The sequence below is a fragment of the Aedes aegypti genome, chromosome 1 (genome assembly GCF_002204515.2).
Source record: "Aedes aegypti strain LVP_AGWG chromosome 1, AaegL5.0 Primary Assembly, whole genome shotgun sequence".
Taxonomy (NCBI): domain Eukaryota; kingdom Metazoa; phylum Arthropoda; class Insecta; order Diptera; family Culicidae; genus Aedes; species Aedes aegypti.
Window position 1 is genome coordinate 185,812,334 of NC_035107.1, and position 27,745 is coordinate 185,840,078.

The 27,745-nt window shown below is 40.9% G+C and overlaps 1 protein-coding gene across 3 annotated transcripts in view; it reads right to left on the reverse strand.

Annotated features, from left to right (window-relative positions):
• Positions 1–2,102: 2,102 nt before the first annotated feature.
• LOC5578527 (protein distal antenna) overlaps positions 2,103–27,745 on the reverse strand; it is a 72,669-nt gene continuing 47,026 nt past the window's right edge. For 2 of the 3 annotated variants that reach the window (XM_021855099.1, XM_021855105.1), the window contains exon 3: positions 2,103–5,659. In XM_021855099.1, coding sequence (XP_021710791.1) covers positions 3,537–5,633 — 2,097 coding nt within the window. In that variant the 5' untranslated portion in view covers positions 5,634–5,659 and the 3' untranslated portion in view covers positions 2,103–3,536. The remainder of the gene's footprint in view (positions 5,660–27,745) is intronic. The other variant, XM_021855111.1, reaches the window with a different exon arrangement.

Genomic DNA, 27,745 nt, shown 5'->3' on the forward strand with positions numbered 1-27,745 from the left:
CAGCAGATATATTCAGAGATGCATCGTTGCTTGAAAACGTGCCTTCCTGGATTTCGCAGAACTCTTCAATCGAGCAAAGTTCGCCATCACACGAAGTTAACCTTCTACAAGACGCTGATAAGACCGGTACTCCTCTACGGGTACGAAACATGGATCCTATGTGCAGAGGATCAACGCGCCCGGAACGTGGAGAAGGCGGATGAACTATGAATTGCACCAGATACTGGTAGAACCAACCGTCGTCCACCTCACAAAAATTAGGAGGTTACGGTGGGCATAAATTTTGATATCTGCTTTTTACTGAGCAGTTTCCAGAAAGAATTCTATAATAATATTCTATAACTATATTTAAAAACCCCAGGGAAAAAATGGGTCAATCTTTGTTAAAATCATATTTTCTCCTAACAAATATGCAATATTCTTTTCAATATGTTTTCTACTCTCCTAACATATACGTACATATTGATTGAACAAGAATAAGAAATCAAAACATAGGTGATTTATTTTGAAACCCGTAAAATTGTTATAATGAGGGACAAATATCCTATTGGAAGCCCCATGATTTATTCAAAAGAAAAAAAAAACTCAAATAATATTTTGAGCTACTAAATTGCTTCAACGATGTAAGTTAAAGAATAGTCATTCAGCAAAGCACAACATAATAATAAAAAAAATACATAAATGCCTTCAACAAACAAGGTGACATAGCTTACCCCTTTTCAAATAAAATAAAACAGCGATTTTACATTATTTATTTGTACAAGTAACAGCATATATAAAGTATAATAAAAGCGATACGTATCTCTCATGCAGCCACTGTTTTGTCATCTAATAAAATTATTCATATCACCAAAAATATAAATTTCTTCTCAAAATGACGCTGACCTACAGTCAGTGAAAAAAGTTAGTAATCGAATGCTGTTTTCCATACAAAATTCTGTATCTCAGCTTCTAGTAGTTTTTTTGCATGATGTTCATTTTACCACCAACAGCTGTTCATTTTACCCTCATCGTGCAGGTAAAATGGGTAAAATGAACATTTGCATCGATTTTTGCTAGCGATAAAAATACTTATGTAAAAATTTAGCTATATCAGTCTGAATACGTGTCGCTGCTATAGATAACATCCCTATTTTTAATGTTGTGCGATAGAACTTCCTCGTTTTTCTATCAGAAGAAGATGATATCCTTGAGGTGTTCACTTTACCACCCCTTCCACTACCGTTTTTTAATTAAATAAAAAATATCTTGCTTACTTACTTTTATCTTAGAACAATCCTCTTATTTTTTATGGAGAAAAATCTGACATTTAATCAGCACAGTATACACAGAACATCAGATTATTTGTAGTTTGTCATCCAAATTCCAGCCAGAAGCTGAGATACAAAGCCCAAACTTTGACATTTTGTATGGAAAGAGTATTTGGTTACTAACTTCTGTCACTGACTGTATGTTGAACCTCATGATGGAAAAATCTCTAAAAGAAATTCTAGAATACAATTTTTTCGTAACCCTTTGAAAGTCTTAAGTCATCTCTCTATAACTCTATATTCCAAATATCGATGTCAAATAATACAACCATTGATCCATGCACGAGTTCACTAATTTGGCTCCGCTCAAACGTCAATGAGTAAACTCGTGCATTGGTCCATAGTAAAAGTTGATTTCCATGGCTACCTTAAAGGTCTTTCGAAGCAAAGTTGTACTGATTTTGTGTCCTATACTATCCTGTTCTATTCTATAGTAACCTAGATATCTTCCTAATGCAATGGTCCCTTCAACATCGATTTAAGGATAGTTGACTGTATGGACCAACGCACGAGTTCACTTTTTGACGTTTGAGCGGTGCCAAATTCACTGGTTTCCATGGTCACATAAATAACACAGCACCGCTAAAACGTCAAATAATTGAACATTGGTGGTGAAAAAGTTGATATTTACTGATCGAAAAATTTGATCTCCTTCAGAACTTTCTTCCTACCGGCAATACAATGTGGAGCAAGCGAAACCGAAGTCCTAAGTGGAGGATTCAACCCCGGGAGAAAAATTCAAGCATATTTTCTTTTCCGTTCTATCGAACAACGAACACGTTTGGGGTTTATTTTTTTTCTGATATTGAGAAATCATTTTGATAATTTATTTTTCCATTTTAATCTCTAGCGTTTGTCATCTGTGTGGTTCAATAATTTTCCATTATAGTTACCAATATTTAGTATCCTTTCGTCGTTTATTTTTCTGCATCTTTCAGTTTTCATATTCAACATTTTATTCACTTTCGATATTCTTTAATTTATTTAATACTCCATACGATTGGCCGTTTGCAACATGTGAGCTCATCGCACGCACGCATACAAACCACTTTTATGCCGTCTTCTATATTTTTTTTTTTGAGAAATGTTTGACACCGTTTTCCGTTTTAATTGGTTTCTTATGTTTCGCACAGCGCTTGCGCGCCATCCTAGGAATACAGTTATTCTTAATCACATTGAATTTGTCCCTTAGGTTTTCGAGTTTATTTTTGTTTCGTTTCAGCCGAAATTGAGTGCTTTTTTTTGTTTTGTTTGCTTGCTGTCCAAGGTGGATTTCCTGACTGGTTGCGTGGCCGAATTGTCTTAGGTGTAACTTTTCAAAAGTTGCATATCACTTAATCCTAACGTGGGTGAATGACAATAATGACCTTCGGCGAACGGTTCCCGAATGATTTCGAGAGGAATGTGTGTAGTTTTTGTCGCTGAGACAATCGAAATGTGTCCGAAATGGTTCCTGCGTTTGGTTACTCTCTCTTTGGACTGAGTTTTTTGAGCAGAATATGTTTTGTTTCTTTTTTTTTCGAAAGTAAATACGAGATCTTTAACACGAGACCATTCTGTTTTTGTTTGTGTCTTTTTACTCTACTAGTTCAGTTTATTTCTTCGATTTTACTTTTGGACAGTTTGATTCCAAAGATGCTTACATTTATAGGTTCATTTTTGTAATTATGTAATAGCGATATACGGATTTCATAGATTAATATCTTGATAACTTGTACATTTGGCATGTTGTATTCTTACCTAGTCAAAAGTGTTTTTGCGATATCAACTTCTCTTTCTCTAGATAAACAATGAGTATCATTTACACAGTCATAGTGATAAATATCGCTTCGCAGGGTCCTGGGAAAGGACCTCCGTGTTTCGCAAACGACAACTGGAAAAAGCGCTGTCTTCTGATAATGACTTATATTCGATTTCTCGACCTTTTTCATAGTATTTGTATAAAATAATGATAGTAAACAAAAATAATAGACTTCATAAAAAATTGAGAAAAATTTAACTACTTATTTCCTTAGGGATTTGCGCTACTGCTAGATTTCTTCGGTCAGCTTGACTCTGCTGTCTCTCATTACGGAATGAGCGATAGAATGAGAGATAGTGGGCGACCCAAGTGAGAGTAGGACTAATGATATCGTGTCTGTGTTTCTATGCATTTAAACTTTTGATTTAGACTGGATTTGTAGAGGGAGAGGAATATTTACACGGTTCTTGGACGGCAAGGGGAACCTACTTCCGTCGCCGCACTCTCGTACGTTCTTCCCCGCTGCTGACGGCATTCTGCTGTTGCCGCTCGGCGCTCAGCTTGATGCTGTTGAGCAGATATTTGAACTGCATAACCTGCATGGCTGTCACGTTCGGATCGCTACACGCTTCTAGCCATTTGAGGAACTTTTCACCGTGTTCAACCGCTTCAGCCGAACTCTTGATGTCTGCCACCAGCATGTGGTTCGAATCCTCGGAGATGTCGCTCTTGTGCTCGTCCTCCGTTGTGATGCCATTCGTGGTTACCGCCAGGTCGCCATTTTCCGGTTCCGGACTGTTCACGTGATGATTACTTACAGCTGGGCTGACTGAACGACGTCGCGGAGAATTGTTGGAACGGATGGACAGATTCGCAGGGCTGGCTCGATCGTTGCTGCTTGGGTTCTGGAACAGAAAGTTGTCCAGAACATCCTTCACCTTGCCGTTGCACTTGGATTCCATTGGCGATTCGTCGTCGGCAGGTCCTGCCTGTTCTTCGTCGTCTTCCTGTTTAAGCTCGGATTTGGCGGATGTCGACGGGCTAGGGTTGAAGCGTTGAAGATCCTCTGCGGGGGCGGCGACGGCTGCGGCATTCGATGATGAGTGATTGTGGTTGGAGAGATCTTCGGGTTCGGATTTCACATTTTCCGGACCGTTTGAGCTGTTGATGTTTAGGTTGATGGGTTGAGCATTGTTGTTGAGCGAGTCGGAATTTTGGCCTTTGGTGAGCTGGGAGTAGAGAATGTTCTCGTAAGCAGCTTGCTTGGAATTGGCATTTGCGTTGATTGTGTTGTTGTTGGACTTGTCTCCGGGCATCAGCGACGCTCCGAAGGTTTTGTACCACTGCCAGAACCATGAAGAGTTCTTGGTGTCTTCGGGGGTCAAAGATGGAGCAGATGATGGAGGCGTTGGCTGTGGAGTCGAAACGATAGGTGGAGTGGGGGTTTGGGTCGATGGATGATGTTGAACCTGCTGATGTTGCTGAGGAGGCGATGAACTCTGCTGAGGACTCGAGGGGCGTGGCATCGATGAGTAGAGATTGTTCAATCCGAGCATAGCTTGTTGCGATTTTAGCCAATACCAGAGAGCTTCGTCGACGGGTGCATTTGTATCACGACCTAGGGGAGCAGCAGATGGTTGTTGTTTATATTTGTCGGATAAGTTAATACCATGCATCATACCATTACTGAGATCGCCGGAATTTTTCTGCTGTAGTTTGGCCAAATTGCGAACCGTCAGTGATGGATTTTTATCGCCGTTTACATCAGATAGGTTCGATGTGCGTGGACTCTGACTAGTATTGGCTTTTGGGCGCGCATTACGCAGCGATTGGGCCGCACTGAGTCCTCCTAAATTAGACATTGTGGCCAAGTTGTGGTTGTTGTTGAGCTGTGCAAAGAGATTCAAATTTGTTGCAATTTCGTTGAAACTCAGTGCCAGTGGACTCTGCGCTAGCCCGGACATTCCCGAGAGATGACTCAGACTGGTTAGCGGACTGATGGCTGCCATCGAGAGGTCTGCCTGCTTTGGATCTCCGTGCTTGCTGAGGTCGGCACCGTAACCTTTAAGGTCCATTTCTTTGGATTTACTCAGAGCCGAGATCTCCGCAGCAGTCTTAGCGAACGAACTGAAATCCGCACCGTGCAGTCCGTTCATGATGATGTCACCTCCGGAAACTCCCAATCCTTTATCGCCCCCACTGAGATCAAGCCCATTCATCGGTCCCCGAGGGCTTTTGTAGAAGCTGTCGTCGTACTTAAGCTTTCCATTTCCGAACAACCCTTGCTCTAGTTTCAGTCGTTTCTCTGGAGGTCCGTTGAACAGCTCTGCAGCAGCCACGGCAGTCAAAGCTGCTGCTGTGGCCTCATTGGTCAACTTTTCGGCATTCTCTGCTGACTGTCGGGACATGTAGCGCAGCTTCTCCTCATTTTTGCACCATCCTCGCAAGGTCGACTCCGGAACGCCGATATCTCGGGCAACCGATGCCTTGGACTCACCGTCGTGAATCCTCTGGATGGCATCGATCTTGTCCGTTGCCGTGAGATGCCGCAAGGGGCGTTTTCCTTTCGTTGCCATCATCATCTTGAAGTGCGTCGTCGTGCGTGAGTCTGCAAAACGGAAGAAAAAGATAAAGGGACCAGTTAGCGGTTGGGTACTTATTTCGCGTGCGTACGCTTGGCGTTGGGTTCTACTACTATATAAATGGATGCAAAGGTGCGTCGGTCCCGGAATGCCCACAAATTATCCAGAGGCGCAGTGAGAGGCTACCTCCATAAATCATTCGCCCGCAGTCGATATAGCGACTTGATCCCTCCTTCTAGTTTTTTCTACCTATACCGTGTGAGTTGACGCGTATCTGTGGGATCCAAACTGGCGTAAAATGCTATCCAACAGTGGAGAAGAGTGAGAAAAAGATGACCTGTACAAAAGTGCAGCATGCACCCACGGACATGTGATTATGCAAGTGTATGCGTCTTGCCGGTGGCGGATGCGTTGGCGTTGTTCGATGCATATAGACATCTTTTTATTTGTTCATTTTCAAGACTGAAGCAAAAATCCTCCACTGGACCCCCGTCGCGTGAAAGAGAGCTGAGTTACCGCCCATCGCGCAAAAAGGAGCTTTCACAGGTAGTCGTCTCGCTTCTTCGCGATGGTGGCCCTCTCCAGACGTCTCGCTCTTTCCGACAAACTTCTCATTCTTTTGGCAAGGGAAAAAGCACAGCGATGCACTTTCTGCGCATACAAAAAAAGGAAGCAATGCGTAAAAGTATGCACCTAAACATGTGCTTTTTCGCAAACATGCTTCCATTCGCTCTGGGAGAGAAGTTCGGGTGAGAGTCGTGCTGGGAGCGCGAGAGCGACCCGAACGTAAAACACGGAACCGAGCTCGGATCTTACCCGAGTAATTTCATTCATAAAAATTCTGGCTATGTTCCGTACGGTTGTTGGCGCATGTGTTGGTGAGTTCGGTATGGTGAGCTCCTTTTATGTCGACCGCGGTGTGTTGTTTACATTTTGCACATAAAATCTTCGCTTTCGTATGTGTGCATCTTATAGATTGTAGTGGACATTTCCGTTGCTTGTTTTTTGTTCTTATCTTAGTTTTATAATTCCACATAGTGTCCGAGAAAAGGACACTTTCTGTCGATGCTTTGGCTGTGTGTTGGTGTAGGCAAAAATTTATTGCTTCTTCTCTGTGATTAGGTATTTTTCTTCGAAGGTTCAATAGACATACTGCAGCACACGAGAAGATGACCTGCACATACTGGTCTGGTCAGCGACTAGGCTTCAGTTTTTTTCCCTCCGGACCCGACTGACATTTTGATACCACCCTCGGCGTTCTGCGAGGGTTGCGCCGCCGCTGCATGCTTTCTTCTTGTTGTTCCACCTCTTTTTCCCGGATTTTCGTTCCGTGATTCTTTTTTCCCTCAAAATGTCCCATCGCATTCGCTGCAAGGGACACATAAATTCGCAGGGGTCGAATCTGCGATCAGAGATCTGTTTTTATTTTTCAGCTGATGGTTCACGATTCGATGTGATTTTTCAGCCGTTGTTGTAGGGTGAAGGACCTGATAGTGACCGATACACCAAGTTTGTCAAGGCATGGTTCATATTGAGGTGTCTATTTTGTATGAACAGATACTTCTCATGTTTAGTATCATAACGGCGTATATGTAGTGATCTGTTTTACACTTAGCTTATTACATGAAATTCAGTTGAATTTCGATAAATTTTACAATGCGATTCGTAGAAGTAGAAGGTATTTGAAACATTTTACTGCGAAAATAAAAATAAGCAAACACATTCACCAGACCGAGTTATTAATGGAAGACAAAATCGATCACTATAGATACGCCGTTATGATACTGAAAGCGAGACCTGATTGACAACAACAATACAGTGTTGTTCAGACTCATTTCCCCGAAAATAACATTTTACGAACTACGAAGCCACGAACTGCTACAACCATGCTCTATCCTCCTAAGATAGAAAAGCAGATGGTTAAACTTGAGTACTGCACACAAAATCGATCAATTTTGATCCCAGAGAGCCACAATTCAAGTTTCGGTGAAATGAAATGAGTGAGTGAGTGAGTGCGAATCATTTCACCGAAACTTGAATTGCGGCCCACCGAGATCGAAATGGATCATTGAAGGTAGTTTTTGCCAGTGCTCACCGCATCAAAACAAAGGCGCCACTGTATATGGGATTTAACATTATGACAGCATTGCTGTTCTGTCAAACACACAAGGCTACGGTGGCGCTATCTATGCTTTCCATAGCGGCTGTTTTGGTTATTTTAATGATCCATTGTCGGATCCCATGTGCAACACTCAAGCCCAACCACCTCCCCCTCCATTTCAGGAATACAATGCACAGTTCATTACAGTTCATGGCTTCACAATTCGAATTTCGGTGAAATGAGTCTGATCAACACTGCAACAATAACAATAATATGTCCTTTTTAAATGCCAACCTGTATCGGTTGCCAAAACTAGTCTATTAGTGTTGATGTCATTGATGTTAGATATGGTAGACGTACTAACTATGGCAATAGTGGGAGCAAAAATAGTTGGATTGTATTGTTCCACTAGGATAGGATAGGAGAGCCTTATAAATAGGAATTATAAACTTATTTGATTGTGATTATTATGACACGCATTTCATTAACATTATGAAATGATGTATCACAAATCTTACCGATTTCATGAGGAACTCACTACGACGAGCCTGCTTCTCAGCATAGTGTTCAGTGAGCACTTCTTCTGTTATTAACTGATAGCTCTATGCCAAGGGAAGTCAAATGAGATTCCCATTAAACCAGCATCCATTTATTACGTAACGCTAAAATTAATCATTCGTTACTTCTGGAATTACAATAAATATTTTGATTTTCTTAACAAAACTGAGATTGCTATATGAATTGTGGGATTTCTATTGAAATTCTTGAATATTTCGTTGACATTCTGACATAACAAAGAAAACTTACGAATTTTTTTTTGAGTTAGAGAATCTGCATAAATTCTAGGATTCCTCTAGGCAATCTGGATTTTATGTATCAGCTCTGGGATTTTTGTGCGAACTTCAAGAAGTCCGGAGAAACTCTGGGATTCCGGTGGTTTTTTTTTGTTTGAATTCTGTGGAATTCTTTGACACACTTTTAGATTTGTGGTGCGAATCTACGCAATTCAATTATTTTTTTTATATTTTTGTAGAAACCTTTTGGATTTCAAAGACAATTGTTGATACCTCTTTTTGTTCGGACCACCAATTGCATCAATAATTGGTAAACCTATCCTAGACTGGTTCTTATTTTTTCTAATTACAAAATCACTGCCTGAGGAAATCTACCCGAAATCGAAGGTCTTCAGCAGCACACCTACCACACATCTAAGGATCCATCACCCCAGCGCATTCTTGCTAATTTTTTCGCCTCATTTTTTCAGCTGCAGCAAATTTCCCTGTCCCTGTCCTGGTCCCTGTCCCACCATCCGGCCGAGTGTGACGTTTCTGTCGTTCTTTTCTTTTTTTTTTTGCCTCTATTTTTTGCAATCATCATCAGGCACCGTCGTCAACGACGGCCTGCTCGGCCATGTAGGAGACTGTCGGTGGAGTGGTTGGTTAGGTATACATGTCTCCGCTCCATACACACAGAGAGATCGATTCTGGATGCTGTACACGTCCCGACGGGACATGGGACTTTTCGTCGTCTTGGCTTCAGCAGCTCGGTTGCACCAAAGGATGGAACGGAACGGAACTCTTACACCCCACCTCCCATGTCGTAGTCTAGGAACGGGGTAGAGAAATGACGTAAGGAAAGCTGCCGCCTGGCCAGCATAAGGGGGGAGTAGCTTTTTTCTCCCTCGTTTGGTTCGTTTTCTTCTTTGAATGGAACGGATTTTTTTCTCAGTGCTCTTTCACTATTCTTTTTACTGCTAGTCGCATTAATTTATAGAACTTTTACTTTCGCTTGTTGTAAATTATTGCCCTAGTTTTGATAGCATGCTTTTCTTCTATACCCATATGATGGGAGTTTTGCCTTTTTTTGTGCAAACTTTATCGATGACTATGATGACGAGTAGTTCAGTTGAAGATTTGGATCTGAACAAAAAACAAATGAAAATCTGGCTAATCTAGTCGTGTGGTTTTTCCTGTTGACAATGAAACAAAAGTGAAAGTTCATCATACTGGCTTGCATATTCTTGTGAACATCTCATTTTCACTTTTTTGGTTTGGTACGAATACTTTCCATGTCATACACAATACACATTGTTTGATTATTATACTACAGAATTCGAAATAAACTTTCAAATTTGCTCCAAGTTGCCCTTCAGACAAGCTGAAAGTTTGTTTTTGCAATTTTGGTGCATATCAGTCAACTTTTTACCAAACAAATGAAAAATATAATGGTCCACTTTTTGCACCTACTTTTCAGAACTGTATCATAACATATCTGAGAAGTAGTACTTTTCAGTTCAGTTTTGGGAGTTGGTCAAATAATATCCAGTGTAAAGTGTAAAATCGTTGCACAGGACTTAGCTGCCGTTATACGCATAAATGCCCTATGTTACTTTTCGAGATTTTTTAGTTATTGTAGTAAAATAGCAAATTTTATCCTATGTTATTAGAAAACAATTTAAAAACCTCTATGAAAACCATAGCAAGCCAATTTGTCTAACTGTTGAATTTTTACGCATAACAGTCTCGCTACTGAATTCCTACGCATATCTGTCCAAACTTGTACTTCTCTGCACCAGTTTAGAATAAAGTGCTAAATTTATAGGTTTTTCTTAGGCTGAGTAGAATTGTTTTCTATGAGCAAACAAATTTGAAATTGGATGTTTCTGAAAGCATTAATTTTCGTTCCAAATCTTCCGAAATATTTCCGTAAAACTGATTCCGGGAAATATGGTCAGTCATGTTTGAATTTGCAAATTCAATCATGTATATATTATCCGGAACCATATTCAACAGGCATCATACTTCAAGAACATGCTTCCAGGAAAACTGTTAGATGCATTTCATTCTATAAAGTTATAAAGCAACGAGCGATTTTTCGTTACAAGTAGAAAATACGCAACCAGACCCCTGAGAAGGTTACTCAAAGGGAGACGGGTCTGATGTAGTGGATAGAACACACGCCTCTCACGTCGAAGACCTGGGATCGAATCCCATTTCCAAGATTGTCACTTATGACGCAAATGTTAAACTGATGACTTCCTTCGGAAGAACCCGAGATGAACTAATCCAGGGCTAGAAATCTCGTTAGATAGAAAGAAAGATAGAGAAAAAAGTTACTCAGAGTGTGGGGATGCTGCGCCACCGACGACACACTAAAGCCAGTCCATGCACAGACCTTTTTCTCTTGAGTGAATTTGGCAACGCTTAAACGTAAAATTAGTGAATTCACTCGACCCATATTCGCACTTATACTCCTTCTTATATATGACTTTTCCCACAATTTTGCTTTCAAGAGCCTTTCTAACCACAATCATATACATACCCTCATACGGCTACACTTTGCTAAAAGCCACATGAGCCTTCGTACAGACCCTCGAGGCCTCAACATCGGGGATTCTGCTTGAAGAACACAAGTCATAACACACTTATAACAGTTGACTCAAGTGTTTCCGCATAGCGCTGCAATCGCTTCTCCAGTTTCAATGTAACCTTTAATCAAAAAGTGTATAGCCGTTATTCGGACAAGTAGATAACCCTCTTGCTTTTATTATTGATCATGCAGTCTCAGGTGGAGCAGATGATAAGGTGAATGACTATAAATCAATAAATCACAGTTCAATTCTTAATTATTCATAATTATTATTTTTCACTTCTAAATTTCAGCAGACGTCTCTTCTATGTATTTGGAATTGTTAGTAACATTAATGATCCTCAAATCCATGAACCTGGACATTTTTATTTTCATTTGGTTTATTGTTGAATAAAGGTTAAGCCTTACACCAGCTTTCCGAATAGCTTCATATAAGCTTAAAGTTGAATAAAATCAAAATTAGATGTTTAATAGCTGAACAAGAGTGTGTAGAGACTATGGGCAGCTTTTGGTCAAACAATGGTTGGTTTTAGTTAGTTTTATAAGCGTTTGAGCAGCATAAAATTGTTACCTGGGTAGGATTAATGTTCCTGGAATAAGTTAAAGTACAGCGACAGTTTCCGTAATTGCAAAAATATGTTGTAACCAACAAGTGTTGTGCAACAACTTTTTTCAGCAGTGGTCGTATTTATAAAACTTGGTGAGCCTCTTAAGCCTCTTAAGTTTAAAAATTTTGGTAGATTCTAATGTAAGATATTAGACAGTATATATTTTTACAGTGAATCGAAAAAATATTTCGATAAAAGAGACACAAATTATGTACAAAAATCCATCAGGATGTCACCACGAAACAAACAAAGTTGGCTGTTTTTCGTGTCCTTACCGATATGTCAGATAGGAACAACCCCAGTGTTAGAAAGTGAAACCTCTGTGGCGGTTTTGTCGACTAAGTGAAGGTGAAGGTGGTGAGCTCGAATCCCACAGATCTGAGAATTTTACATATTTAAAATTTTTACGGCTTCTCTGGACATAGATATCCTTATACTTGCCACATGATTCGTAAATGCAAAAATGATCAATTTACAAAAATAACTAGCGCTATTGAGTGAACCATTGAGTGACGTTTTCTCAAAATTTAAGATTGATCAGTTTTGCTTAAAATTTTTGGCAGCACCGTAAATGTGGAAAAGTCAGCAAAATTGGATAGCTTGAAATTCATCAACAGTTCACCTATCAAAATTCAAACAGCTGTAATTCAACGAAATCATAACTGATTTGACATCAATAGGCTTCATTCGAAAACATAGTCTTAAGCCTTCGATTTGATGTTAACTGTTAAATTTCTACCGTGTTAAGTTGTTACTTGAAACAAAAAAAAAGGTTTATTCTTCAAAATTTTGATTCATTTTTGAAACTTCGTACGTTTTATGTGAAGTATATCTGAAAATTAGTACCCCACTAACAAATAACCACAACTTTCAAACGTAAAATAGTTTTTCTTGCCCCACTTTGCTCATAGAGGTGAAACTCTCATTTTCATTTATCATTATAATTTATCTTCTTAATCATTGAAATTTGCATCTTGTTTCATAACCCAGATGAAATTCATCTGAAATTACTAAAAGGAAGTTGCATTTGTTTGTATAATTAAGACTTATGTACAAGTTTTTGCATTATAACCAAAATGTATGTAAAACTAGCCCTCTTATATGATTGGATGAAAAATTTAATCTGGATGAATTTCACTAGAAATTCGAATTTTAAAATTGACGGTTATTTCCAACGGGATGGTATCGGATATCGAAGAAAGGTAATAGGTTATCATTTCCAAGTGATTTGAGACGCATTTGAGGTTTTGTCCGACTTTTGTATAAAGGCGCGCCACTGTGCGTCATGTCAAGAAGAAGATGAAGATGATTTTTTTATAACCATTTATCTAAGAACTCTTGTCGGGGATGAACTATAAGCACTAATAATTATCCCCAGATCAGCACCATAGCTGTATACATATATAATAGCGCCACAAATGCATACACGTCTAATAACAGCACTGCCGCCGCATAGAAACCCTATTACTGCACCATTAATGCTTCTGTACCTGATTCATACAGGCATTGAATAAGCACTATCGGATTTGTATTCGCACACAAGGCCTGTTTCAATGCTATCCAGTGTTTAGACAGATATACCACTTGCTAAGTGTGTGACGTTTCTCACAAGATCTAATATTGGCAATAGTGATGTAGAGGAGCACGGTTACATCTTTGCGTTGTAATGGAACGTTATATTTTTTTTTGGCATTATAGTCGTATATAAAGCTGTCAGGCATCATATTATTACCCTATATGCGCATATAATTATATTAGTATGCAGCATTATCGTGCTTACCGGTTACTTGGGTATGGCAGGCAACCATTACATTCAGAAGGGAGAAGCTTCAATTGAGGCCTTTCTTAGCCGAGTGTTCAGAGTCCGCAGCAACAAAGCAAAGCCATGCTTGGGTTCGTTACCCGGTCCAGGATCTTTTCCTAATGGAAATTTCCTTGACTTTCTTGGGCTGAGCATCAAGTATCATCGTGCCTGCCACACGATATACGAATGCAAAAGTAGCAAATTTGGCAAAGAAAGCTCTCAGTTAATAACTGTTGAACACTAAGCATAAAGTCTCATAACCTTGAAAAATCAAGGAACCAAAACGGCTCAACAATGTTAACTCTACATATGTTTGAACATTGAGCATGGCACTGGTAGCAGATTAAATGATGACGTCGACCTTCCGGTAACGATTGAGCTACCTAGTACTAATAGCTTAGTGTTGAGGAGAGCAAAACATTTTCCTTTTATTTGTTTTTTTCCTCTGCCCTGTTCCAATACCCCAAGAGCAAGCAAGAATTTGACAAAACGTAGACACCAGAAATACCCCAACGAACGACCAGACGACTACTGGGGCAACCGGTGATATAAAAGTTATGTGTATATTTTTACGATTTGATTTATTTGTTTTTTTTTTTCGCTTTCTTTCGCATCATTCAGGAGGTCTGGCCCTTCCGGGATTGAGTAGGAATCGAGCGAGCCGAAGAATGGAAAGGGAGGTCGGGGAGCGGGGATTCCGATTCTCCAGACTTTGTCCGTATCCGGGGGTACATTCAACAGGTTGCTAGTTAATTATATTTTTCTGCTACACTTTTCTAACCTCCAACTCGGAATCGGAACATTGTTGGGAAGGTATACGGAGAACAACACACAGAGACAGGGTTCGAGAGACCGCTCCACCATCGTGGGGTTTTGGTTTATACTTTCTTTTATTCTACACAAACAGAATGTGCATTGCCATGGTCTGGAGTTTGGACTATCTACAACCTACAATAGGGCATACAGACAGTTTCACACACAGAGAGAGAGAGAGAGAAAGATAGGGAGAGTTATGTACTATTGCTAACTGTGTGGCTTTGCGTTGATACTAAATTGAGCTACAAAGTAAAGTGGCATAATAATGAACCCCGGCAGAATAGTAGAACGATGACGAGCTGCAAGCTTGGTTGGGGGCCGGTTTCTGGAGTTGTGGGAGTTGGCGGCAGTGGAATCGGAAAAGCATAATTTGCATAGGCATTTCATGCAGCATTAGAATCCGACCTAATGACGACGCGTGACGGTGGGCGTGAAGGGGAAAAGTGGGACGAAGAGCAAAAGTGAAGGTTGCTGTAAGCGAGAGTTCCATTTCGATGGGATAATTTGTTTATGTTTTATGTGTGGTTTTTTGTGGAGTGATTACGATGATTAACAAGCGGTGTTTTGCGGAAGATTAGAACAGAGATTAAGATGCCAATTGGGCAGTTTAAATTGAAGATCTGCCGGTACATTTAGAATTTTCCTCACAGGATGAACAACAACAACGATCAAAACACACATTTTTTGTAATATTTACCACCTATAGTAAATCTAATCTGATTTTTTTGGGGTTAAGTAGATAATTCTTATTCTAATCGTTTGATTTTTTTATTCATTTTCTACATTTTCTTCATTTTTTTTTATCTTCTCTTAGCATTTTTTGAGCTAAGAACTTTTTTCATAGTTCATGGTTGGTAAATGGCTGGGTATGGCGTACCATCGGTACCTAGCGTACCTGAAGGAATAAAATAGATTTTGTGTGGTCCTTAGCCTCTTGTCCAGCAACTCCTATCCCTACCTCCTCGTGGTACTGGCCGGGGTACGAGTAACCTTAGGGAAGATCTGGTAACCAACCACTTTGGTCGTATGCTGACAGGGAAGGGGGGTTTGTTTTTGCTTTTGCTTCTGCAAACCTGGAGCGTCTGTACTCCATGTTAGGTGCGGCTCACAACACCGTCTATTCCCCATGTCAGGGGCGGCTGATCATTGTCCGAGTGCCAGAGAAGGACTCTAAGCTAAATTCCGCACTACGGTCCTCCGAACATTTAGGGGGAATGGTCCTCCGGAAATCTAGGGAGTTGGTGTCAGGCCCTGCATACCAGCCGTAAAAAATCAAGCAACGAATAATCAACGAGAGAATACGAACCGGGACAGAAAGGGACTAGTACCGTTGCAGGAAGTGTGTTGGTAGGGATGAATGGTGCGAACGTTTAGAGGTAACCATACCATCTACCAGAGCTGCGGCAACACACACGAGCTGGGCACAGCTTTTATAGTGATAGATGATATGCAGAGGCGCGTGATCTGGTGGTGGCCGATCAATTAGAGAATGTGCAAGTTGTGGCTCAAAGGCCGGTTCTTCAACTTCAGCATAATAAACATGCACAGCCCTCACTCCGGAAGCCCTGATGATGATAAAGACGCTTTTTACGCGCAGCATGAACGCGAGTACGACAGCGACGTCAAAATCATTATAGGAGATCTAAACGCTCAGGTTGGCCAGAAGGAGGAGTTCAGACCGACGTTTGGAAAGTTCAGTGCCCACCGGCTGACGAACGAAAACGGCTTACGACTAATTTATTTCGCCGCCTCCAAGAATATGGCCATTCGTAGCACCTACTTCCAGCACAGCCTTCCATACCGATACACCTGGAGATCACCACAACAGACAGAATCACAAATCGACCACGTTCTGATTGATGGACGGCACTTCTCCGACATTATCGACGTCAGGACCTATCAGGACATCGACTCTGACCACAATCTGGTGATGGTTAAACTGTGTCCAAAACTTTCCGTCGTTAACAACGTACGGTACCGACGGCCGCCCCGGTACGACCTAGAGCGGCTCAAGCAACCGGATGTCGCGCGTATGCCGCTGCAGCACCTCGAGGCTGCATCACCGGAAGAGGGTGAGCTGGATGAAGCCCCTCTTGAGGACTGCTGGAGAACATTGAAGGCAGCCATCAACAATGCAGCTGAGAGCAACGTCGGGTACGTGGGACGGAGTCGACGGAACGATTGGTTGGACGAGGAATGTAGACAGATTCTGAAGGAGAAGAATGCAGCGCGGGCGGTCATGCTGCAGCAAGGGACCCGGCAGAACGTGGAACGCTATAAACGGAAACGGCAACAGCAGACCCGCCTCTTTCGGGAGAAAAAAACGCCGCCTGGAGGAGACGGAGTGCGAGGAGATGGAACAGCTGTGCCGGTCTCAAGAAACACGCAAGTTCTATCAGAAGCTTAACGCATCCCGCAACGGCTTCGTGCCGCGAGCCAAGATGTGCAGAGATAAGTACGGGAGCATTCTGACGGACGAGCGTGAGGTGATCGAAAGGTGGAAGCAGCACTTCGACGAGCACCTGAATGGCGCTGAGAGCACAGGCAATGAAGGACGCGACAACGGAGGAAATGCCTCCGTCAGTACTGCGGAATATGGAAACCAACCAGCCCCCTTTGAGGGAGGTTAAGGATGCCTTTCACCAGCTCAAGAACAATAAAACTGCTGGTAAGGATGGTATCGAAGCTGAACTCATAAAGATGGGTCCGGAGAGGCTGGCCATTTGTCTGCACCGGTTGATAGGCACAATCTGGAAAACAGAACAGCTACCGGAGGAGTGTAAGGAAGGGGTTATATGCCCCATCTACAAGAAAGGCGACAAGTTAGATTATGAGAACTTTCGAGCGATCACCATTCTAAATGCGGCCTACAAAGTATTATCCCAGATCATCATCCGTCGTCTGTCACCTGTAGTAAACGAGTTCGTGGGAAATTATCAAGCCGGCTTCGTTGACGGCTGATCGACAACGGACCAGATCTTTACTGTACGGAAAATCCTCCGAAAATGTCGTGAATACCAGGTCCCAACGCATCACCTTTTCATCGATTTCAAGGCGGCATACGACAGTATCGACCGCGTAGAGTTATGGAAAATCATGGACGAGAAAAGCTTTCCCGGGAAGCTCACGAGACTGATAAGAGCGACGATGAAAGGTGTGCAAAATTGTGGGAAGGTTTCAGGCGAACATTCCAGTTCGTTTGAATCCCACCGGTGATGGACTTTCGTGCCTGTAGTTCAATATTCCGCTACAAGGTGTTATGCGGAGAGCCGGGCTTAACTGCGGGGTACGATTTTTTCGGGATCCAGTCAATTTGTTTGCTTCGCGGATTATTTGGACATTGTCGGCCGAACATTTGAAAAGGTGGCAGACCTGTACACCCACCTGAAACGCGAGGCAGCAATAGTTGGACTGGTGGTGAATGCGGCCAAGACAAAGTACATGCTAGCTGGCGGGGCCGAGCGCGATGATCATGTTGGAAGTTCACTTCGCCGACAAATTTTCCAATGGGGTTTCACTTTTTAAAAAGTGCTAACACTGGGGTTGTTCCTATTTGACATTTCAGGAGGGACACGGAAAACAAAATACACCCAAAATTTGAGTTAAAATCCAGGGGGTGTGGCAAAATTTCAAAACCAGAAAAACATGTTTTTTGACCTAATCCAACGAAAAATATTTAAAAATTGAGTAAACATGTGTTTCTGGCCTAAACTTTAGCGTTCGGTACTGAAGGCTTTAAGACGCTATTCACAGACTGCCAAGCCATTTCCCTGAAAAATTACTTCAATACCACAATCGAAGCTCAATAAGTATTTCTACTCTACTTTTACAGTTATGGACTAGGAGTTTGCTTTTGCAAAAGTTGCCATTTTTGCATTAGTATTTCGTGTAGCAGGTATCGATGATATTCCATGCCAAGATAACTCAAGTAAAGTACTAAAACGAATTGATCCTTGGCCGTACCAAAAATCAAACCCAGACACCTTCAACAAGGCTTGGCTTCCTAATCGCGAACGTAACCTTGACTGTCTACATGCCAATATTCTTGTGCATTATGCACCGCTTTTCGCGCTAATATGGGGTTCCAGAAATCTTCAACTTTCCAAAAAGCTGCAGGCGAAACCCCTCGCACGTGACTAGACGATGCCTAATTTGATCGATAGAAAGCGCAATAAAAAAAGTCGAACCCAATGCGCTCCAGGAATGCAATCATCCGCCAACGAAATCCGCTAGATTCCGAGAATCCTTGACAGGCCCGGCGATCGTGAACGATAATGTCGATGGCTACGGGATTCATTTGCATCTCTAATGACGCAAATTTAGACGAAAAACCCTGCCCGGTGCCTCGCGGCCATCCACACAGCCCAAGACGCGACCTGCCGAAGAAATTCCGCAGACAGCCAATTTTCATACAAACACGCTGCTGCTGCTCCTGAGGTTGTCCGTTGTTTTTGACTGCTGCTGCTGCTGCAATGTCCCCATCAATCTACGTAACAACGACGACGACGGCGACGAATACGACGACTTGCATCCATCCAGCCAACCAACCGACCAAAAAAGATCCTTCGAGATAGAGACACAGGATTGCCGCAAGTCGACACGCAACCATCGGGCACCCTAATGAATTATAATTAACCGCTCTCAACCTGTCGAAAACGAAATGGGTCTCTCTCTCTCTATCTCTCGCTGACGGTCGCACAGTGGTTCTAAGGGGGACATAATCTCCAAAATCAAAGTAGTTTTTTCCTAACGCTTGTTTCTCGGCTTAGAACAAATCGTGACAATTTCTGGGGTTGAGATTTTATTTTTAAACTAACACAACTTAATTGTGAACAATCATATTAACTGTATCCTAATTATCAGTTATTATCAGTAAAACAATGTCAAATTTATAATTTAAGCAAACATGCAACAATATCTTCTTCGTCTTCCTGGAATTACATTCTCACTGGGACAGAGCCTGATTCTCAGGTTAGTGTCCTTATGAGCACATCCACAGCTATTAACTGAGAGCTTTGTTTGCCAAAGTTGCCATTTTCGCATTCGTATATCGTGTGGGAGGTACGAAGATACTCCATGCCCAAGGAAGTCAAGTAAATTTCCATTACGAAAAGATCCTGGACAATTTTGGGCGACATTTGATCCAGATCGAAACACTGTTTTGGTCGGTTCCAAATCCCCTCCGCCACCGCAGCGCACTGCTGCATTGAAAGCGCTACAAAAAACGCGACCAACTTCGTTATCCTTGGCAGGTCGCGCGTTCGCCCTTCCTCCCCAAATTCTCTTCCCGTCGCACCCTTCCCCAGATGACCATTAGATCCTCGCACCCAAATTCGCTCGTCGAACAGAGAAAAAAAAAACCGCCGTCTTGCAGAAATTTCACCCCTCATTCGGCAGTTTAACGTTGCTGTTGCTGTTATTTTTTACCGCGAACTTCCTCAAGCTGCAATTTGCACGCACACCGGCTGACCGTCGTCGTATCGAGCCGGGGTCCCCCGGCCGGCGTCGAAGTCTTCGTTTTTTTTTTCTTTTCTATATTTTGTTGCCGCTGTTCAGTCAGGGGTTCTCAAGTAATATGCTTTGAGCGGTAATCGAAGTTCAATACTTGACTGATTTTGACGTTAGAATTAGTTGCGATGATCAATGGTGGAAACGGGCATCTACATTTCTAACGGTGTTCTGGAACCTCTTCTCCGTCTTTCGACCGTAACGTCCCAACTAGGGCAGAGCCTCCTTCTCAGGTGAATGTTCTTTATGAGCACTTCCACAGTTTTAAACCGTGAGCTTTTTTGCCGATTGACCATTTTTGCACGTGTGTATTGTGAGGCAAGCACGAGATACTGTATGCCCTGGAGGCTCGAGAAAATTTTCAATCTCGAAAGATCTTCAACCAGTGAGATTTGAACCCGCAACCCTCAGCTTTGTCTTGCTGAATAGTAACGCATTTACCACTACGGCTATATAGGTCCCTGGAGCCTCAGGCAGGTTGAAAAACTCGCTGTCGAATCAATAGAAAGAAAAAAAGAAGCCCCAAGGATTTCATGGAGAGGGTATTTTTACAAATATTCAACTGGATGATATTAGAGGAGAATTAACCGTGACCGTGACGTGCACGGTTGTCGGCATCGAGTGTCCCTGTGGCTGGTGGCTGTAACGTGTACAGCTGTCGGCAATCTATCCAATCGTCCTGCTGGTGGCTGTGACGTGCACGGCTGTCGGTGGCTCGATCACGAGGTAAGTCATCGGTGCTTCCACGAGGGTAAGTGCAACAATTTACCTCACGAGTAAAACCCCCAAAATGAGTAATTGAGTATCCAACAGGCAATGTTGTGAAAAACTCAAATTCTCACAACTCACGATTGAAATATTTCATGCGTGAGTTACCAATCACGCAACGCAGCACTCAAAAATTCATGGATGAGTTCGCTCATCTGTTTGACTCATTGTCTCGTATTTCCATAGTTTACTCACACAAACCAATGATTTCTGGTTAGTCTAGTAGAAAATTTTTAACCCTTTCTAACGAAAACAAAATTCGGTTTTCACGAGTTTTTGACGGGCTTTATGACTGTTATTTTTGCCGGCTTGAGTGATTATGCACGAAAAACTCAAGCATAACTTCCGAAGCAGATCTAATGAGTTTGATCACGCGGGCTGCTCATTGATTGAGATTTGAGTGTGAGTTCATCAACACTGATTACTGGCAGACATTCCGAAGGAAATTCTGTGAGAATACCTGAGATAATTTTTGGAACAATCCCTGTTCGTTAATGGATCTGCATTGGACTATCAAAGAATTTTCTGGATGATTCGAGAAATAACATGTTTTTTATATTTATATTTTTTGGAAAGTTTTTTCTGCTCAAATAACAGTTAACGTCATTAAGGGTGAGATAGGGTCGCAAATGCGTGAGTCCTGATTTATTGTTTTACAACATTCGCAATTTAACTTGAAATGTTCTGCTAAATATGAGAATATGTTCATTGGTAATGTTCGTTGCAAATGCTGAACAAATTATAAAAAATAGTTATTTTCCATTGAATAGGAATACTATGAAAATTGGCCCAATTTCACCCCTTCGAAGGTGTAATATTGGGCCAAACAAACAAGAATTGATACGAAAAAAAATCAAGAGAATTGTCTTCCACTCAAGTTTTCTAGAGCTTTACAATAACAATGGATATGATGCACATGAATGTGAGATTTCAAAATAGCATTAATTCACCTAAGAGTGAGACTTTCTTCAATATATTAAAAGTGACAATGCATGAAGGCTTTATTTTTTATTTTTTCTAATGATTTATTAAAAATAATCTTTTAGCTCCAGCAATCTAATTTTTTGATGATAGCTGTAGAAAGCTGCAATTTACATTAAAATTTTATATTTTAATATTTGCTGAGATATTTTAGATTATGCTTTGCATTATGTCACCCTTTAGGCCTGGTCACCCCCGACGACGGTTATTCACAATTAAACTTTAGTTCAAAAATTGCGCTGAAAATTAAACCTTGATATTTTTAATCACTTTTTGTCACTTGGCTTGTTCCTATCTAATATTTCGAAGTGTAGACGGAAAATAAAATTCATCCTCAATTCGCGTTAAAATCTTAGGGTATGGCACTTGCTAAAACACTAAAGAATAGGAACCTGAAGCCCTATCCCAAATTTAGTACCGAATGTTCAAATTCAGACCAGATGCACATTTTTACTCGAATTTTCAAATGTTTTTCGTTTATTTATATCCACAACACATGTTTCCCGGTTTTTGTGATTTTGTAACACGTATAAGTTTAAACTCAAATTTTGGGTGTATTGACGGGGTTGGTGGTCTGATGGCTTCCGCTTCTGCTTCATGAGCAGAAGGTCATGGGTTCAATCCCAGACCCGTCCCTTTCCTCGTACTTTGTAGTTGTATATCTATCACTTGCTTCTATCTTCCATTCTAACTCTATCACACTCAAACTATTCGTTCATAGCAAACGCTAGAACCAAAGACGGACAAGAAACCGTTTCCCCAACGCTTCCATTCTTCCACGCGCATGTCTTTCCTTACGCCTGATACATAGGCAGTCTGCTAACCACAAAAGCAAACCTCACTGCCATGCCTTTCCCCCAATCCATACACTCCCGCATGAACTGGCTTAGATGCAGTGGTATTTACGGTCTACGTGGGAGCCAGTATAATGCATCATCAATACCTCCCCCTTCCCCACATTGGTCTGCATTCTGACGTGGCAGGCACCATTGTCGCTAAATATAGAAGATCACCAGCACTTATACACTGAGGATGCCTGTTAGTCCCAAGCAGTCATTCGGTTGGTTCCTTGTGTAATTGCAGCTGATCTGGCAATACTGAAGTAGCATCCACGGGCGGCAAATCAAAAAAAAATTAGTTTAAACTCAAATTTTGGGTGTATTCTTTTTTCCGTGTCCGTTTCGAAATGTCAGATAGGAGCAACCTCAGTGCTAAAAAGCCACCCTATTTGTTTTTAGACTTCAACTAATAATAATTTTATAAGAAAACTGAGTTAACGTGAGTTTCTGACGTATTGAAGCGATAGGGATTTAGGCCCTGGGGCCTTCCTTAGCCAAGTGGTTAGAGTCCGCGGCTACAAAGCAAAGTCATGCTGAAGGTGTCTGGGTTTGATTCCCGGTCGGTCCAGGATCTTTTCGTAATGGAAATTTCCTTGACTTCCCTGGGCATAGACTATCATCGTACTTGCCACACGAAATACGAATGCGAAAATGGCAGCTTTGGCAAAGAAAGCTCTCAGTTAATAACTGTGGAAGTGCTCATAAGAACACTAAGCTGATAAGTAGGCTCTGTCCCAATAAGGACGTAATGCCAAGAAGAATTTTCACAACAACAGCATAACATGAATTGTTATATCACGTGGTTTTCAATGCACATCACTCGCGTCGTGATTATTGCGTCGTGATTATTGCGTAAGGTGCATTTGGTGCACTACACAGTCAAAGATATAGTAATAAATTGAAAATATATATTATAATTCTCAGTTCTTGCAACATTCATAATGTGCAGTTCAGTCGTAGGGTATCCGTCCTATTATGGAGGACTTAAGCACGGTGTTGAAATCAAAATCGTATTGCAGTGTCCAAAATCTAAATATTATAGTATTTTGCAATGTTAACTGTTAAAACTATCATCATAATCATCATCATCATCATCTGGAGTATAGTGAAGTAAAAAAAGTAATTTTTGGAATCATACATACATTTTTTGACATAAATCTGAAGCTCTTTCTCTGTCCTATTATTGTGGTAGTGCCGTCCTATTATTGCGGTATACCAAAAACCATAGATTTTATTACATTTAATGTACATTCAATACTACACAATGTTCGAGTATTGAAATTTTGCTCTCTCCATGTAAATGACACTGCACGGTACTGTCAGTTTGTGTGACTTTGGACATATCTATGAGGAAAACAAATTCATTACTTTATGTCACGATTCGAAAACAAATCAACAGAATCGAATGATTTTCTGCCGGTTTCGTCTCCTCTTTCGTCGTAGGTAGACAATTTTTACTTATTCATTTATTTCTCAGGCTCAAGCGCCATTAGGCATAACGGAGCCGAACCGGTAGACAATGTTAAAGTGAATAGACAAGATTCTTCCATCTGAGACCACTAATCGCAATATAAGAAATGAATTTGTTGACTTAAGTATAACCTACAATTTTGATGCTTTTAAAAATATTTTCCACTAGCAACACAATTTTAAAGGATTGCTTCCTTGCGATCATCTTTTATCTTAATTTTTCAACGTATTTTTGGCATGTGTTCCGATTTACAGTTTACGTGATTTTTGGTAAAACATTGTGTTTATTTGCAAAATATTTGTAAATAAGAGGAATTACAGGGTAAAAATAAACATAAACCTTTTGTTTGACTGAATAAATGTATGAATAACTCAAAATTATATCCCTAACTAGTATCCTAATAATAAAATTAATGTTTCCAGCAATTACATTTGAAAAAATGACAATTGAAATATCGAATTTTTGAATGAGATTTCTAGATACCGCAATAATAGGCAAAAAGCTATTTTCATTGTCCTATTAGCGCGGTATATGCATTTTCTCAAATATATAGAACTTTTACTCAAAATTCAATATTTATCATGTAACTACATCCATACTGAACTGATATACCCGCTACATATAAATGTTTTGGTTCTAAACTTAAAAATTTAAGCTCATGAAAACCCGTTCGTAGATAGAGAGACTGGTTAAAAATATAGGCTTTTCTTGATGCATCATTTAAAACTGTTCTTCCAACGTTTAATTTTTAAAGCATTCATCTGGTACAGCTTGGGAATACTATAAGCTTTCATCATCTTCAATAATATCCATAGAAAAAAGAGTTTTCTATTAATAATGAGGGTTTAATTCTTATACCACAATAATAGGGAATACCGCAATAATGGGCAAATTACCCTATCCGCAGACATTAATTTCTCTTCATCGATTTCCACTATACATTACTATATGTGGAATTTAAAAGAAATTTGTTACATTCTACGCAGCAGCATGACATAGGGCGATGAGTACTTTCTACTGAATGTAAAATATCGGTCGAAAAAAACCGTTTGGGCCAAAAATTCTAAAATGATACTAAACGCGAGACTTGCTTGAAAATGTTCTTTGCCTAATAATTGGTCCATTTATTGGTGCATCGCCCACAGTGAACAAACCTGTACCATTCTCCCTCTCACGGTTTTGCTCAATCATCTGCAAGCGAAGCAAACGATACGTTTGCTCATCTTGCAGAGCATTATCGCTTTAACAGTTTACTCTCTTTGGTACACGAAAATAGCCTGTATGAACACAGCAGCGATATGCATTTGTATTAGCATTTCTTGATAATCAGTGGCGTTGTATAGGCGGTGAATTTTGGTGCATTTGTGAGAAAAGAGAAATTGCCCATGTGGCGCGGTTTGCGAGAATCGAGATAGCGCTCTCAACCAGCGCCACTACAGCTGCTGTTGAAAGACAAAGCGGCAACGCCATACATGTGTATATGTATGTTGCATGGAGCTTTCAGGTGCCGCGCGATAATGATTGAAACTAAAGCTATCAGTACACTATAGGGCTTTTCACGAGACGTTTCAAATCAGCTGATCTTGAAGCACTTTGACAGTTCTTCTATGGAAATGATATCCCCGTGTATGCACCGGTTCTCCACCGATGTAAACCAAACTTGTGATCTTGCCCTAAAAGCCATTGGTAACCGGTAACTGACATCGTTGTTTTCAAGTTTTGCTGAAAAATGAAAGAGAGAGCATTTTGCCGTGAAATTAACTATGACAAATATTTGGCTTGGCATAGCAAAAAAAAAAACACAAATTAATCTAAATAAGAATCCCTTTATAACTTCGGCAAACTTCATTCAAATTTATATTTTTATGAAGGATGCAAAAAATCCTCAACACAATCTTTTAAGAAAAAAAAAACACAATTCCAATAAGGAATGTTACATAAATCAAAATGGATAACTGGCAGAATTAGAGCGGATTGCTTGCAGCAATGCCACAAAAGCGTAGTAGGGGTGCTTACATTACCCTGAGTACGAATCTTTATAACAGGTAAGCAGTGTTGACCAGACTCATTTCCCCGAAATTCGAATTGTGAAGCCATGAACTGTTATAACTGTGCGTTGTATTCCTGAGATGGAGGGGGAGGTGGTTGGGCTTGAGTGTTGTACATGGGATCCGACACTTTCGATCTCGGTGGGCCGCAATTCAAGTTTCGGTGAAATGATTCGCACTCACTCACTCACTCATTTCATTTCACCGAAACTTGAATTGTGGCTCTCTGGGATCGAAATTGATCGATTTTGTGTGCAGTACTCAAGCTTAACCATCTGCTTTTCTGTCTTAGGAGGATAGAGCATGGTTGTAGTAGTTCGTGGCTTCGTAGTTCGGAAAATGATATTTTCGGGGAAATGAGTCTGAACAACACTGCAGGTAAGTGATAACATGAGAGGATGTAATAGAACTCTTGTTCAAAATACCAGAAATTTGGTATTTTCAAAATAAAAAAAAAAAACAAACACCTATTGACAATTGGGTCCTACAATTTTTAATGAAATCTTGTTTTTATTTAATAACACAAAAAAGCATGTTACTGTATCTACTTTAGCAATTTTTCCCGCTCAAATAATGGCTAAATCATGTTTAAAATTTAATTTAAAAATTTGGTCCATAAATGAACCTTGCCACAGGGGTTTTAGTTGTTCCTATCTGACATTTCGTAAGGGACACGGAAAACAAAATACACCCAAAATTTGAGTTTAAGCCAAAGGATGTGACAAAATCTAAAAAAATGTTTTTGAGCTTAAACTAACGGAAAACATTAGAAAATTGAGTAAACATATGTTTTTGGCCTAAACTTAAGCGTTTGGCACTAAAATTGGGACAGGGCTTTAGGACCCTATTGTTAGAATTCAAGGAAAACTTATTTTGGTAGATTCCAGTAAGGCCTAACAATCATGGACCACTCGGAACGATTGTTTCTGTGGCTTATGCACAACCCTCATAACATACACTTGAAGACTCAGTTCAGTAAAACAAATATTTGGCAGATGACGTCTACCGAACTGCATCGAATTGCCGTATGTTTCGAAAGCCGGACCTTAGCCTTTTAGGTGTACATTAGACTACGACCAAAGACAAAATACTTCGACGTTTTCTGCATTCATCATGCATGAAAGTTTTCAAAATAAGATTGAATTAAGGCCGGTGTCCGGGAAACGAGCGTCCAGGCAATTTGACTAAACACAGTATACGATAAAGCTAGTCGCGATTTCGCTGATGTTTCGCTGCGTGCACAGTTCGATGAGCTTGTCTAAGTTTCAGCGATGCGATTTCGCAGCGATTTTCGTCGCGTCAGTTTGGATGGTTCAACATAATAGTGCTTGCAATGACACAACCAGAGCTGGGAATGGTAATAGTAGTAGCGTCAATACTGTTCCGCTTGGGAACCGCTGATCTATATTGATTTTAATTCAGCAGTCCATCCTCGAGTCGCGGCGACATCAGCACCGTCGTTTTATAAAAAACGAACGCAATAACAAAAAAAAAAAACTCGCAACCAATATGGGGTAGGGTCCCGCGATTTGGTCGCCTCTTCGAGCCGTGTGGTGTCCCTTTGCGCTTTGGCAGCGCTAATAAAAGACCACCAGCAGCACCGTAGGGTCTCCCGTTCCGTCCCATCCCATCCTATGCCACTCGCGAATCGCTCTCTGTCTCGTCGTCGTCAAATTTGGCGTTTCGTGCCACAAAGAAAGTGAAGGTATACCTCTAAAATTTCGGAATAGGGACAGAATGAGGAGGAAAAAATTAGCGCGATCCCCTCCGGGGTTTGCAAACGTCGAAAACCGTTATAT